This window comes from Phoca vitulina, unplaced genomic scaffold, assembly GCF_004348235.1.
Source record: "Phoca vitulina isolate PV1807 unplaced genomic scaffold, GSC_HSeal_1.0 scaffold100, whole genome shotgun sequence".
In the NCBI taxonomy this organism is placed as follows: domain Eukaryota; kingdom Metazoa; phylum Chordata; class Mammalia; order Carnivora; family Phocidae; genus Phoca; species Phoca vitulina.
Genome location: NW_022589803.1, coordinates 2,164,473 through 2,180,066, shown reverse-complemented (window position 1 = coordinate 2,180,066; position 15,594 = coordinate 2,164,473). Strand labels below are relative to the sequence as shown.

At 50.7% G+C, this 15,594-nt stretch overlaps 1 protein-coding gene across 1 annotated transcript in view; it reads left to right on the top strand.

Moving 5' to 3' along the window:
• The window catches only part of MED15 (mediator complex subunit 15), a 63,436-nt gene that overhangs the window by 33,979 nt on the left and 13,863 nt on the right, over positions 1–15,594 (top strand). Inside the window, exons 3-7 of the mRNA XM_032397566.1 lie at positions 2,616–2,667; positions 4,383–4,412; positions 5,959–6,171; positions 13,733–13,977; positions 15,077–15,397. Coding sequence (XP_032253457.1) covers positions 2,616–2,667; positions 4,383–4,412; positions 5,959–6,171; positions 13,733–13,977; positions 15,077–15,397 — 861 coding nt within the window. The remainder of the gene's footprint in view (positions 1–2,615; positions 2,668–4,382; positions 4,413–5,958; positions 6,172–13,732; positions 13,978–15,076; positions 15,398–15,594) is intronic.

Below are 15,594 nucleotides of genomic sequence, written 5' to 3'. Positions count from 1 at the left end.
TCCCTCTCCTGCTGCTCCCTCCACATCCATGTGGGGAGGCGTCCTTCACCCTTGTCGTTGGGCCTTCATGCTAATCTTGCACAGGTCAAGCAAGGGTTTAAACTGTAAAGCTTCCCCCACACGTTTCTGCCTTCTCATTTGCCAACCAGACAACACGCACCTGCCTCAGCAGGTGGTTGGAAGAATTAAATGCATTGATATATGTAAGGGTTTAGAGCTGTGCCCGGCACCACTTTAAGTGCCAGAGTGTTAGCTGTTATTACCTTGGTCTGGTAACACCCAGCCTCATGTTGTAGCTTTGACACTTAGATTTTTGATGTTGAGTGGGGGAAATGGGCAAGACTGAGTGAAGGTAAGGGACATCACACATTCTTCAGCCCTTTCTCTGGGGCAGTCCAAGAAAGTGAGGTGCCTTGGAGCAGAAGAGGGTAGCAGAGCCTGGAAATTTCTCACACGGGGGCAGGTCAATCAGGACTTCTGAGTTAGGGGCCAGGGGAGTAAAGCAGGCCGCCCTGGGGAGCATGAGAGGTGCAGTCTTGGACCTCGGGGCCTTCCAGGGCAGGAACACTGGCAGCAGATATGCAGCACTCAGCTCCCTGTGCTTCCTGCGTGTCTTGGCCTTTGCAAGAATCTTGGAGATGTATTTAACCTGCAAGAAAACCTCTTGGCGGCTGTGGGACTAACTGCTTCCTATGCCTATGTCTCTGGTCAGGTGGCCACATTCCTCCCTCCCTCCCCCATCCCCCAGTTTTCATCATGCTGGTCTGGTCTGGTCCCCAGAGCCTCCACTCTACCCACCTGGCAACGGGGTGGCCCCAGCTGGAAGCGGGCCACGCTGGCCATCCAGGTCTGGGCTCAGGCCTGCAGCGGGGCTCTGAGCACCCTGTCCTGGTTCTGTATTAAAGGCTTTGGGGACATGCTCCTGAGCTCCATTTTTACAGTATCTTGTGTCTGAGTAAAAGTATCTGGTTGCTTTCTCAACCAGTTTCCTCGTTTTATCTTTTATGGAAGTAGAGAAAACTCTACAAATTCTTTTAAGGTATCCCCAGTTTAACAGATGGCCCATGGCCTTAACAAGACATCAGAAATTGACCTGGCAAGCTCCCAATCCTCATTCCCTTGTATTTGGCCACATCATTTCCTGAACTTCCTTCAGGCCCCCCACTTCCTTGCTCCCTGCTCACCACACTGCTGTCCTTTAAGGACCAGCCTCAGCAGGTGATCCACAGGCAAGAGCCCAACTCCAGGGGGCTTCCTTCACCCCTAGCACATTGTCTTTCCTGTCAGAAGTGGGTGGGGGCAGTTGGGAATTGGGAGTGTTGACAATACCTGCGAAGTGTCTCTGCTCCAGCAGAGGCTCATTGTCCCTCTCCCTGTACCTGCCCCCTTTGCATGTGCTTATCATCCGGCTTTGCCTTTCCCCCGGGCCTTTTCCCCTCGTGTTTGCCTCTGCTGATTCCCCTGGCCAAAAGAGAGTGGGGTGAAGTTTGGAGACAGATGAGGAGTGATGAAGATTTACAAAGTGTGCTTATATTTTTGTATTCACCTGAGACCCCTTTTCCCTGAAGGTGTCTCCAATGACAGTAGGTTTACTGTTTGTGCTTGGGCTCACTGGCCTGTGTCCCCAGGGTAGTAGCACTGCAGGTGGCGCAGCGGGTCCTGGGTTGTGTGGGTGTCGTCCCATCAGTCTGCTGCCGAGTGGACTGTCAGTGTTGCGATGACTTAGGAAGGAGGGTTGTGTGAGCAGGGCAGAGAGCAAAGGCTTTGCCCATGCAGAGATGCCTTGCTGGATGGATGGGCATTTCGGGGGTGGGGGGGGGGGGGAAGGATTCTGAAATCTAAATCTAAAATCTTCTGAAGATTTTAACTCAGATATGCCTTCGTGAAGACAAAGGACAGACTTAGAGTGGTGATTTCCCCCAAACCCCTGGGAGCGGGTGTCCTTGGTTGCAAAGAGGACAACCGGTAGAAGGCAGGTCCTGCCGTGCAGTTCCAGAAACCCAGCAGCGGGGAAGATGAGGGCCCTTGGCAGTGGCCTTCACCTGCCACCCTTGAGTGGCCCTGTGCCCTCTCCCTTGCCTGTGCAGTAAATTCAGACTCACACAGATCTCTGAAAAGCACAGCCAGGGGCGCACATCCAGATTTGCATGCAAGCACGTCAGCAGTGAAAGAGCAACAGGCCGGGTATTAAAAGCGAAAGTACTTGGATACAAATAGTGCAAAGACAAAAGCGGCCCGCCCAATGTCTACTGCTGATGTGCCTTGTGACCTCAGGCTGGCCCCTCGTCCCCTCGGTGAAAGGAGGGGTGCCTGAGCTTGCTGACGGCCCTCTCGGTTGAGCATCTACCCCAGGCTGGAAGGAGCAGCGGTTTGACGCCTCTCGGTATCCCTCTTGGCTTTTTGTTTCTTTGTGCTTTCTGTTGGCCTGCGGTAGCTGAGCACTGACAGCTCTTCTCTGGGAGATGGATTCCAGAGGAGGCCGAGCCAGGCGGGCCGGCAGCCTCTCAGGAAGAACCCTGGGCTCTGTGACACGGCAGTGCAGGGGGGCGGGAAGGGGCGTCACACGGCTTCACTTCTTCATCTCGGTTTAAACTGCTTCCTGTTTTTACTTTTAGGACGAATACCTTTCTCTCGTGGCCAGGCTCATTATCCATTTTCGAGACATTCGTAAGTAAAAATTTACATTTCTGGGTGGTTTGGATGGCCAGGAGGGGCTGGCCCTTTCTTGGGGCGGCGGGGGCTTTCTTGGCCACAGCGCCTGTGGCAGAACGTCTGTGTAGAAAGCTCCTGCTTTCTGGGAAGGTCGATGTTGCGTTGCATTTGATTCTGTTTCCCATCCTCTCAGAGCCTAACCTCAAAAATGCTGATTTTGGCATAATGGAAATGTTAGCCTCCAAGTGGTCTGGACTGCTATTTTTGCTTGTCCATGAACATCTCCTTTTTCAAAAGACTGTTGCCTTTGTCTCTAGGCAGTTCTTAAATAAGCCAGGTTTACCCTGGAAAAGAAACTTCCTTCCCTAGGAGTTGGTTTTATTGACCTGTGGGAGTCTGACCTAAATGCGTGTTCCTGTCAGGCTGGAACTTCATGAGTCTTGCCTCACGCTCCCTGCCCTGCTGAGGGTCGCCTGGCGCCTGCTGCATCCCACCCCCTCTGATTCACAGGGTTCTGCTGGGGTCCTGTCAGCCCAGTCTGGCAGTAGCAGTGGCCCTTGAGAAGTGTGTGTCCTTGCAGACTGAGCTCAGCGGTCTTTGTGGTCTTTTGTGTGTTATACATAAGCATGGAGGACACTGAGTATTCCTGGATGGTCGGTCACAGTCTAAAGGAAACCAGGTTGGCGGGGCCTTCTGAGGTTTCAGCCAACAGCGCCGCCTGCCTGCTTGCAGTTATGTGACCACAGGAGATGGGCTTCTCTTGACACAGCCTTTCTGTGGAGTGCCTTACTTGGCACGTCCAGTGGTTTCTACCCGTGCTTGTAGAGGTGGCAACAGCTTTAGTCAGTAATCTCAGACAAAAGGAGATGTTGCGAACCCCAGAGTCCCTGTGTGGCTCATAGGTTTTGCTTCTTTCCATACTAAGTTTTTACCAGAATGGCCAGCCAGGTGAACTTCACTTGATTCCACTTTCTTTGGCATGTTTGGGAAGGTCCTATGGTGTTTAGAACAAATTGTTGGAACTAGGAGCCTGGGGAATGAGCAGCCTGGATGAGACGCCTTGGTTTGCCCTGGCAAGTGGCTCTGCTTGTCGAGGCTGGGCTGTCCTGGCCTGTTTGGGAGGCGGCCCTGGCGTAGCAGCGCACAGCCCTGTGGGCCAGGCGTGTCCCCTGCCTTCTCACCAGCTCATCGCTCACCCGGGGAGGAGGCCCTGTTGCAGTGCTTGCCCCCTGGCAGCTATAGATTGGCTTCTAGCCAGCCTTGGACAGACTCACTTTCCTCATGGAGAAAGTAGGGATGCTGCCTCATCAGAGCGGGCTGAAAAAGGAGGTGTCGTGGAAGTCTCGGCACCATTCTGGACCCATCGTGGGTCTCTACAGCTCTCGTGTTTGTTGCTCAGGGCCCCACTGAGACCCTGCACCCAGGAAGGAAGGAGAGCCAGAGTAGGCCCACAGCAAGCTTCTGCCTGAGGAGCAGTTCTCTGAGGCCCTGGCTTGACTTTGGGTGGCTCTGTACGCTTTTCCCGCAGACCCCCTTGAGTGTCAGCTCTGCCAGGAGTTGGACACACATGAGTGCACACAGGCACGCACACTCCAGATATCTTTTATCTTGTGTTTAGTTTCAGCAAATGACCTCTAGGCAAATGCCTACAAAGCTGACTTATCGTGGAAATATGTGGTTATATAAAACTTTGTTTACTCTGTTTTTTGTTTTTGTTTTCTTAAATACAGATAACAAAAAATCTCAAGCTTCCGTCAGTGGTAAGAGTTCTTCCTGTTTGAATTAAAGTTTTATCCCAAGCTTGGGTTTGGGGCGGCAAGAATGCGATTGTGGATGCTGCCTATGCCTGGGTTAAGCAGTTATTAGAGGAGAAAGTTCACAGAAAGAAGAACTCTGGCTGGCCGTGAGAACTGCGAGCCACGCCCGACCCTCCTCCGAGCTTCCTCTTCCTGGCCGGCTGCAGTCAGAGAAGACCTCCCCTACCCATGTCACTCAAATACTGTTTTGGTCCAGCAAAAAGATGATTAAAAACTCCCACAATTATAGAGACATTATCTAAAATTTTGAGCTCTCTGGAAAAGAATTATCGTGGTCTATTTATTCACTATAATAATCTGTAGTAGTATTTTTTAGAGAGTAGCTGTGAATTCACTTCCTCAAGTTACAAAGTTTCTTCGCGAGTTAAGAATTACTTTTTTTTTTATTTTTTATTTTAAGACTTTATCACATGGCAACTGTGTTGATTCAGCCCTGGTCTTGCTGACCGAGCTGCCAGTGAGGGGGGTTAGCGAATCCATGATGGCCATCTGAGCTCTGCTCTGTCAGGAAGGGAGCCAGCCTGGCGCGCTGTTTTTCTTACCACAGGCAGCACAGCTGTAAATGCTGGGTGCCCAGGCTTGCCTCGGCCAAGCTGGTTGCCCCTCTTTCCCCGCTGGGCTCTCTCGGCATGTGCAGGAATTATCAGCCAGCCAGGGCTGGGTGGGATAAAGAGCATGTGGCCAGGAAAATGTGTGGATTCTTGGCCTTGGAGCGTAGGTTCCTTTGGCACCTGGTTGTGCGCAGGGTACGCTGGCTGGGCCTTACCTGTCTATAGGTAGTCATTTGCCTTGAGTTTACACTGTTCTGACAAGAGCCTTGGGCTCCTTGTTCCAGGTCATGGCATTGCTCACTGAGCGCAGTCGGCTGCCTCCTGGCAGGCATCACTGTGCCTTGTGGCACTCTGTGGACCCTTTCCCCATCCCTCCTGCACACCTTAGCTTATTTTGGTGTGGTGTCCTGAGAATTCCTTAGCAGGGGTCCTGCACAGACTTAGCAGAGGTGGGCTTCTGGTGTACAAGGAGACTTGTAACTTCCCCAAGAGAACATCTGTCTGTGCCTCCTCAGTTCTCTGGCCCACAGGGTCTTTCTTACCATGAAGAAGGACCTGCTATCCTTTGTTGTCTTTGGGGTTCCCAGCTGGGTCTCACCCAGCAGGAGGAGTATACAGCCAGGAGGGATGGGGGCTGCTACATGCCTTCAAGGGCTTGTTTGTCCCTCAGCATTAGGACCCTGGCACAGGCCAGGCTAGGGTTTGAGATGTGTTCCCTGGGAGCAAAGACATACACACTGGCATTTGGGCTCCTGGGGTGTGATGGGCAATTGTGGGCCCAAAGGCTCCCATGACTCTGGCCGTTCACCGCTTGGGGCTTTGAGGGAGTCGTGCCTGCAGGTGGGAGGAAGTGTGTGCTCTGTGAGGCCTCATAGCCTTCGGAGCCTTGCCGTTCAGCAGGCATTCGGCTGAGACGCTGTGCCCTTGTGTTCCCACAGACCCTATGAATGCGCTACAGAGCCTGACTGGTGGGCCTGCTGCGGGAGCAGCTGGAATCGGCATGCCTTCTCGGGGCCCAGGACAGTCTCTGGGCGGGATGGGTGGCCTTGGCACCATGGGGCAGCCGATGCCGCTCTCAGGGCAGCCCCCCCCAGGCACCTCGGGGATGGCCCCCCACGGCATGGCCGTTGTGTCTACAGCAGCACCACAGAGTGAGTACCATGCTTCTCCGAGAGCCTGCCACTTTCTTTGCAGGTGATGTGCATTTTATTCCTTTGCTTAGGATGGTATTGAGAAAAGCTTGGAGAAACTCCCAAGTAGCTCTGTCTTTTTATCTTTGTTGTGTATGGAGAGAAAAAGTTCCAAACCTTCTTCGGGCTATCAGAAGGGTTAAGTGACACCGAGGCCCTCCTCCTACCTCTGAGCAGGAGTGGAGGACCCAGAGGAGATTGGAGTAGTCTGGGACTCCATCCAAAGGGTTGTGTTTTGTAGCTGAAATAGACACAGTCATGTCTCAGGCTGTTGTCACCCACAAAGCAGTGCTGTCAGCACCCCACAGCGCCCAGAAGGCCCCCATCTCAGGAGCCATTCCTTCCAATGCTGCCCTTGCCCCGTGGCCAGGCTTCCCTTCCCTAAAGGAGGTACCTCGCCCTCTTTGCACTTCTTTGCAGGACCCAGCCCCTTGGCCCCTCCATGCAGCTGCTCCAGCTGGGAGTATGTGGCGTGGGTCTCCCTCTTCTTTCCGGGGCCTGTCTTATTGGCCCTTTGATTTTCATAAGCAGTGATTCAGCACTCAGAGTGCACTTCAGTACTGAAAAGTGCTTTGGTACTTTTCTCCCCTTTGCATTTATTTTTTTGTATGTATTTTTTGAAATAGTCAAAGAGTCACAGGAAGTTGCAGAATGGCCATATAGAGTGCCCATGTGCCCTTCACCCAACTTCCCCGATGCTAACCTCTAAGTTTAAGTACATTGTCAAAACTGAGAAATGAACGTTGCGACGGTGCTGCCAACTCAGGTGGCCTTTTTTCAGACATCACCAGTTTTTACAAGCATTCTTGCTCACGAGCTGACGTGCGTATAGTTCCGTGAGATTTTAACACGTGTGGTATCACCACCACAGTCAGCATGCAGGACTGTTCCATCACCAGTAGCAAGCTGTTGTGTTATCTCTTAATAATCCCACCCTCCTTCCAACTTCAAGTCCTCGCAACCACTGATCTATTCCACGTTGCTATAATTATGTCACTTTGCAAATGTTACATCAGTGGAATCGCGCAATGTTTGACATTTTGAGACTGGCTTTTTTTCACTCAGTGTAATGCCTTCGAGATTCTCCAAGTTGCATCAGTAAATCGTTCCTGTTCGTTGCTGAATTGTATTCTATGGATGGGGTATACCATGGTTTACTTATCCATTCGCCCTTGAAGGACGTTGGGTTGTTTCCAGGTTTGGGCTGTTACAAATAAAGGTGCTGCGACCATGATTCATGTACAGGTTGTGATGTTTCGATGTATTTTTCTCACGCATCGCTCATAGTAACCCTCCGAAGAGGGCAGTGTCCCTGCGTCTGCTTTGCCCGCTAGAGCTGGGGTTGAGCCCGAGCACCCCCGTTCTTTGTGTTGAGTTTCCCGTGGGAGCGTCACTTTGCTCTTCGCAGAGGTCATGTGCAACCTCATGCCCACCCACTGCTGCACCGGAACCCTCCATCCCCAGGCATCCCCTTCCTTTTTGGATCCTCATTCTCTTCTTACTGATGTCTTGCCATCTGACACTCATCTCTTCGCTTGATTGTTCATCTCCAGCTGTTGTGTCTTCTCTTCTCTAGTAGCATACCCGACACATGTGCGGGCCGGCTTATGGAAGGATGCCCAGGAGAAGTACCAGTTCTGGCTCTTTTTTTATGTTATGCTCTGGTTGAACCTTTTTTTTTTTTTTTTAAATCACAGACTTATATTTTATAATAAAAAATAGTTTAAAAGTGTATGAGTTTAGAATGCTACCATTATTTGCCTTGTGGTCTCACTCCTAAGACTTCGTCAGTTCAGTGGCAAAGCTTGGGCATCCTGCCCACACCCTCCCCAATCTGACCTTGGCCCACATCCTGTTTTCAGCTTCTGAGGGACCTGGTCTTCTGTGTAGGTTGATGTGGGTTCTCTACTTTCATGTCCCACTGCTGCCTTTCAGAGTCCCTCCCTCTCTGCCTTGGCCCTCTTGCCTGCCTGGTCTAGCTGAAGTAGGTGTTGTGGCCCTTTGGGAATTTGTTACTCCCTTCTGACAGTTTCTCCAAATGCCACTGTGTGATTAAGGCAGCTTCAGGACAGGGCCTGGGTCAGAGGTTTTGCAAAGGTTCTTAAAGGATAGTCCAGGGCACGCTGTGATAGTCTCTGGGTGCCCTGGATCAGTCATGGAAACAAACCACTGACTGTAAGTGAGGCCGGGGGCTTGAATACAGCATTAGAAGGGAGACTTACTTTTCACTCTACATTTCTGTTCCTCAGTGAATTTTATATCGTGTGCCTATAAAACCAACTTTGAAAATAAGGCCTATTTCTGGCTCTTTGACAGACTGGATGCTGAGGAACTGTCCTCCTTCTAGACAACTAGATCCTAGCTGCATTGGATTGTTGGGCCAGCAGAAGGTAGGGCGATTTGCCTGCTGTGCCTTGGCCCACTGCAAGATTGGGGAAAGTAAGTCTGGCATCCCTCTGTCTAGTGGGATTTGTGCTGGGGCCTTTGACATCCCTAGCTCCCCCAGAAGCAAGGGCAGATTGGAGGACAGTACCCCCAGTTTAGGCCTGTGGGAATTGCAGATTAAGGTCAAGCAGTGAGCACACAATCAAAGAGCAGCAGGCCTGAAAGAAAGCAGAGACACCATGAGGAGGAATAGAAACAATAAACAGATGTGGAGATGCCCAGGGACCACACACATAACCATTGTTAGCTATGGGCTTGGCCTGATTAAAGAAATCAAGGATGGAATTTCAAATGAACAGGCACTGTGATACCTGGTGGAGTGACCAAGCAGCTTTGAGAAGGAACCAAGTAGAACTTGTAGAAACGAGAAATATGATTATTGAAACCAGAAAGTGGAAATGAATGAACAACAGATAAGATACAACTGAAGAAAGAATTTGTGGACTGGAGACAACATTTGAAGAAATGATCTAGAATGGAGCCCAGAGAAGGGGACATGGAAAATAGGAGGGTAAGAAATGCAGAGGATAAGGGGCACCTGGCTGGCTCAGGTCATGATCTCAGGATCATTAGATCAAGCCCCATGTCGGACTCCACGCTGGGCATGGAGTCTGCTTAAGAGTCTCTGTCCCTCCCCCCGCCCCCCAAAGAAATGCAGAGGATAAAATCAGAGTCTAACAACTAATAAAAGGACCAAGTGGAGAGAACAGAAGCACACCGGTATATGAGGAGATGGTGGCTAGAAAAGCCCCGTGGTCCTGTGCAGGATGAATAAGGCATCCATTTTGGGGGAAACCACAGAACACCAAAGACCAGAGGAATATCTTAGAAATAGCCAGTTTCTAGAAAGGAGCAAGAAGTAGACTCAGTGGACTTGGTGATGGTGTCCAGAAGAGAGTAGGAGGTTGTCAGAGCCCTGGGGATAGAGCTGCTGACCGCAGTTGTGTGCCAGCAAAACTCCCAAGGCTTCGGGGGAAGCAGACATTTTCAATAAACAAAGCCCAAGAGACCTTCACTAAAAGGTTTTTTATTTTTATTTATTTATTTAAAAAATTTTTTTTAAGATTTTCATTTTTTGTCAGAAAGAGAACACACAAGCAGGGGTAGTGGCAGGCAGAGGGAGAAGCAGGTTCCCTGCTGAGCAGGGAGCCCGATGCAGGACTCAGTCCCCAGGACCTGGAGATCACGACCCGAGCCGAAGGCAGATGCCCAACCGACTGAGCCACCCAGGCGTCCCTAAAAGGTTTTTTATTTGCTCACCATTTCCTCTTACCTCTCAGACCATCCTTCCTGTGATGTCAGATGTAAAATGGGAGAAGAAACGTTTTTTTTATGTAAGGTAGCGAGCGTGTGTAAATCTAAACCAGTGATTCTCATCTATTTTGTACCCTGGGGGATATTTGGCAATGTTTGGAAACATTTTGGATGTTACAACTGTGGGGTTGCTCCTGGCATCTAGCGTAGAAGCCAGAGATGCTGCTAAACCTCTTAAGTATGCAGGACAGCGCCCCACAACATAGAATTGTCTGTCCCAAAATATTCATTGGGACAAGGTTGAGAATCCTTGGTGGTTTATAAACAAAAATCACCTTTGTAAAATAATAATGCTCCCAGCTAACTATACAGACATGCTACATTCCAAGCACTATTTTGAGTGTTTTATCTATAACAGATTTTTAATTCTTAGTGTGTGTAGGTACTATTATTGTCTCTTTTCCACAGCTGAGGAGACTGAGGCACAGAGCAGTGACAGAGTTGGGATTTGAGTGCAGGCAGTCCGGGTCAGAGGCTGTACTCCAGCCATTATTTTGTCCTGCCCTTTTTTTTTTTTTTGAAGATTTTATTTATTTATTTGAGAGAGAAGGAATGAGACAGAGAGAGCATGAGGGGGGGTGGGTCAGAGGGAGAAGCAGACTCCCCGCCGAGCTGGGAGTCCGATGCGGGACTCGATCCTAGGACTCTAGGATCATGACCTGAGCTGAAGGCAGTCACTTAACCAACTGAGCCACCCACGCACCCTGTCCTGCCCTTTTTTTTTTAATTTATTATTATTATTTTTTAAAATTTATTATTTTTTAAAGATTTTATTTATTTATTGGGGGGTGGAGCATGAGTGGGGAGGGAGGAGCAGAGGGAGAGGGAGAAGCAGGCTCCCCGCTGAGCAGGGAGCCCAATGCAGAGCTCGATCCCAGGACCCCGAGATCATCACCTGAGCCAAAGGCAGACACTTAACCAACTGAGCCACCCAGGCGCCCCACTGTCCTGCCTCTTAATGTAAGTGTGCTATGTGGGTGTAAGAAGATAAACAGGGACCAAACTAAATAGAAGTCAGGAAGTGTATCCAAGGATAGATACCAGGTCTATCATGTGCATGTGGAACCTACTTTAAAAAAGTGTGTTCTGAGGTTCTTGTATTTGGGAAAGAGATTAAAATATGGGTATATTTGGGGCGCCTGGGTGGCTCAGTCGTTAAGCGTCTGCCTTCAGCTCAGGTGAAGCCCCACATCCATCTCCCTGCTCAGCGGGAGGCCTGCTTCTATCTCTCCCACTCCCTCTGCTTGTGTTCCCTCTCTCGCTGTCTCTCTCTCTGTCAAATAAATAAATAAAATCTTTAAAAAATATATGGGTATATTTTATACTTTGGTAAGTTAAATATGCATGATGAAATTGAAAAAATAATTGCTTTAAAAAAGGAAAAGGAAAAAGAGAAAGTAATTGCCAAAACAATAGAAATAGTTTGTAAATCCCAAACCAGTAGGAAAAAGGGGAATAAGAAAAAACCAAAAATCCAAACGACATGCAAAATTCAGCTCAACCATCCAACAAAAATATAATCCAGAAGGCGCCTGGCTGGTTGTCGGTGGAGCGTGTAACTCTTAATCTCAAGGTTGTGGGTTCGAGCTCCGTGTTGACTGTAGAGATTACTTGAAAATTAAATCTCTAAAAAAAAAAAAACCACACGCACACATATATATACACATATATATAAAATTCAGAAAAGGAGGAAAAAATTTGTCAGTTCTATCTCAGTAAAGCTGGAAAACAAAAAAATGGAGGGAAAGAAGCTTAGAAAAGGAAATAAGTTGAGAAATACAAGTAATCGCAATATATGTGAGTAGACAGAACTTTCCTGCTAAAAGATAGGAAATGTGAGATTGAGTGTAAATGAAAGGCAACAGTACAGCTGTATTATCTTTACAAGAAACCCACCTAGAATATAAGATACGGAAAGATTTTAAAATGAAAGCTGTATCGGGCAGCTCCTCTTCTCAGTTATTGATAGTTACGCAGACGACAGGGGATGCATTTAGCGAAGATTGGAACAGCGTCATCATCTAGGCATGTGGATGGAACAAATATACTTACAAGAATAAACCATAAAGCAAGCCTCAACACTCTCAGAGTAGGCTGCCATACACACAGTATCTTCTCTCCATCAAAGAGAAATCTGTAACGAAAAGATAAATTTAAAAATTCATACACCAGCAGAATGGCTAAAATAACACTCCCAAATGCTGGCAAGGATGAGAAGAAACTGGATCACTCATACAATGCTGGTGGGAATGTAAAATGGTTCAGCTTCTTTAAAAATTAAACATACAACTCTGCAGTTGCACTCTTGGGCATCTATCCCAGAGACATGAAAACTTACAGTCCCACAAAAACCTGTACACGAATGTTCATGGCAGCATTATGATAGCCCAAATCTGCGATCACTTCCAAATGTCCTTTATGGTATGAATGGTTGAACAGAGATACCTGTACCATGGAATACGACTTGGCAGTGAAAAGGCAAGAGCTACTGATATTCATTACATCCTGGATGGTCTTCAGGGAATCAAGCTAAATGAAAAAGCCAGTCATCTTATAGAGCCCCCACTTACATAACATTTTTGAAGTGACAAAATATTAGAAACAGAGGGCACCTTAGTGGTTCCCCGGGGTGCTGAAGGGGGTGACGCCAGGTGGTGCTGGGGGATCCCTGTGGTGTTGGAGCTGTTCAATAACTTGAGTCCAGTAGTGGCTGAATCTACCCAGGTGAGGAAATTGTATAGAACTTTATACACACACCCACACATATGAGCGCACATTCTGATTGTGTTATGATGTTATAATTTTACAAAATGATACCGTTGGGGAAACTGGGTGAAGTGTACAAAGGATCTCTCTGGATTATTTCCTTTTTTTAAATAACAAATTTACTGAAATATAATTCACATTCTTGTGGTTCACCCATTTAAAGTGCAACATTCAGTGATTTTTTTTTTTTAAAGATTTTATTTATTTCTTTGAGAGCGCGTGCACAAGCCGGGGGAGTGGTAGGCAGAGGGAGAGGGAGAAGCAGGCTCCCTGCTGAGCAGGGAGCCCCAGGCGGGGCTCAATCCCAGGACCCCGAGATCATGACCTGAGCCGAAAGGGGACGCTTAACCGACTGAGCCACCCAGGCGCCCCATGTTCAGTGATTTTTAAGCATATTCACAGAGTTGTGCAAGATTTGAACACCACAGTCAATTTTAGAACATTTTCATCACCCCAGAAGAAACTGAACTACAAAAAATGTTGTAAATGTTTGCTCATATCAGCATGATCCATAACCACCAAAAGGTAGAAAACAGTCCAGATGTCCATCAGCTGATGGGTGGTTAAACAAAATGTATCCAAATCTTGGAATACCGTTAGGAGATAAAGAGAAATGAAAGGCACGTGCAACAGGGGTGACCCTTGTAGATATTACTCTAAACAAAAGAAGCCAGTCACAAAGACCACATACTGTGAGATGCCACTGATAAATGTCCATTATAGGCAACTGCATAGAGACAGAAAGTAGCCCAGTGGTTGCCAGAGGCTGGGCCTCTTGGCCACTGGAAAGACTTAGTGGGCCCTTTTCTCTCCTCTCTGTTGTCAGAGAGAAATTCCGAATAGTACGTTCCGTAATGAACACAGACGCTGCGGCCGGCGCCCCCGTGGGGCTCTCCTGACCGGGGCGCCGGCCTCCGGCGCCTGTGGGCGCTTCGGGCGCGTGCCCTCCGTCCCCGCGCGCCGCCGCGCCCCGCCTGACTCGCCGCTCTGCCTGCAGCCCAGCTGCAGCTCCAGCAGGTGGCGCTGCAGCAGCAGCAGCAGCAGTTCCAGCAGCAGCAGGTGGCGCTGCAGCAGCAGCAGCAGCAACAGCAGCAGCAGCAGCAGCAGCAGCAGTTCCAGGCCCAGCAGAATGCCATGCAGCAGCAGTTCCAGGCGGTGGTGCAGCAGCAGCAGCAGCAGCTCCAGCAGCAGCAGCAGCAGCAGCAACACCTGATTAAATTGCATCATCAAAACCAGCAGCAGGTACTAGGTGCCCCGGCTCCCGTGCTCAGCCCCCCCCCTCCCCCCCGCCCGAACCCTGTGGTCCTGGAGCCCTGGACACGCACCAGCCACAGGGCTGGGTCGGAGGCGGCCACAGCGCCTCCTGACGCCCGGTGCCCCGGCTTCCTCCGCTGGGGGCTTCCCGCAGAGCCCAGGATCAGGAGGAGAGAGAGGCCCCAACTTGTCAGGAGGGCACTGGGATGGCACGAGGAGGGCCTCTCTGTCAGGCTTGGTGTCTGGCCGCGGGCCTACTGTGTGCAGGGGGTGGGGGGCCCTGGATCCATGAAGGCTTCCGGGTACAAGTGATTCGTGTAGGAGTTAACCGAAGCAAGAAGTGAGAAGAGCACGCCAAGGTGCAGGAATGCCTGAGCCGTCCTGTGAGCGTGTTTCTGTTGAGCACTTGCATGCCTCCAGTTTTGTCTCTGAGTGTTTTGGTGTCTGGACACAGCTCTGACCGGACCTCATCTCTCCCGTGGGGGAATGGCAGTGTCACATTAGAAGCTCTGCTTACAAGAAACTGTTTTCTTCCTCCCGTGGTTGGCAGGCAGCATCTAGACATATTAAGCATCCATCGTCAGGTCTGCTCTTGGGTGAGGGAGGGAAGACCTGAGGGGACCTCTCCCACTTGCCCACCCTCCCCAGGCCTTGGCTTGCTGCCTCCATTTCCCAGCGGCCCCCCTCCTGGGTCTTGGAGGCCCCCTCCCCCAGAGCTGACCGTGGGCCTTAGTCCCACTTTTCCTCCTCATCCTGGATAGCGGATGTTGGCTGTCTTCCCAAGGCTCGTGCTGCTGCCCACTCTAGTGACCAGACAAGCATCCCCGGGGAGGCCTCAGAGGTCGGCAGCCACCCGAGTGCTTACCCCCAGCTTCTGTGGGGCTGCACCTCCACGTAACCCTTCCTAAAACCCTCTGGGTCCTTCCCTCGCACCTCCGCTCTCTCAGACTCAGATGCAGCCAGCGTCCGATGGCCAGGGCACAGGCACACATTCGGCGTGTCCTCGGTGCCCTGTGAGGCAGCCCAGGCAGGCTCCCCGGGCCCAGAGGCGGGCGGGGTGACCGAGTCCGGCTCCTTCTGCCCGTAGATACAGCAACAGCAGCAGCTACAGCGGATGGCACAGCTGCAGCTGCAGCAGCAGCAGCAACAGCAAGCTTTGCAGGCCCAGCCGCCGCTCCAGCAGCCGCCGATGCAGCAGCCGCAGCCTCCCCCCTCGCAGGCCCTGCCCCAGCAGCTGCAGCCCATGCACCACCCGCAGCACCACCAGCCGCCACCGCCACCGCAGCAGCCACCGGTTGCTCAGAACCAGCCATCGCAGCTCCCGCCGCAGTCACAGACACAGCCTCTGGTGTCCCAGGCTCCGGCCCTCCCCGGACAGATGCTGTATGCCCAGCCACAGCTGAAGCTCGTGAGTACCCGTGGCCGGCAGCTGTTTCCGGGGCTCCGGGGCTAGGGCCAGCATGTCCTCTTCCAGCACTGGGACGCGGGTGGCTCTTACCCGTGCTGGCCTCTGCACCCAGCTTGGCAAGGGAGCGTGCGTTCCAAGAGCTGCTGTACTCCGCACAGACGCGTCCCTGCTGCTGGGCAGCAGTGTTCTTCCGAGCA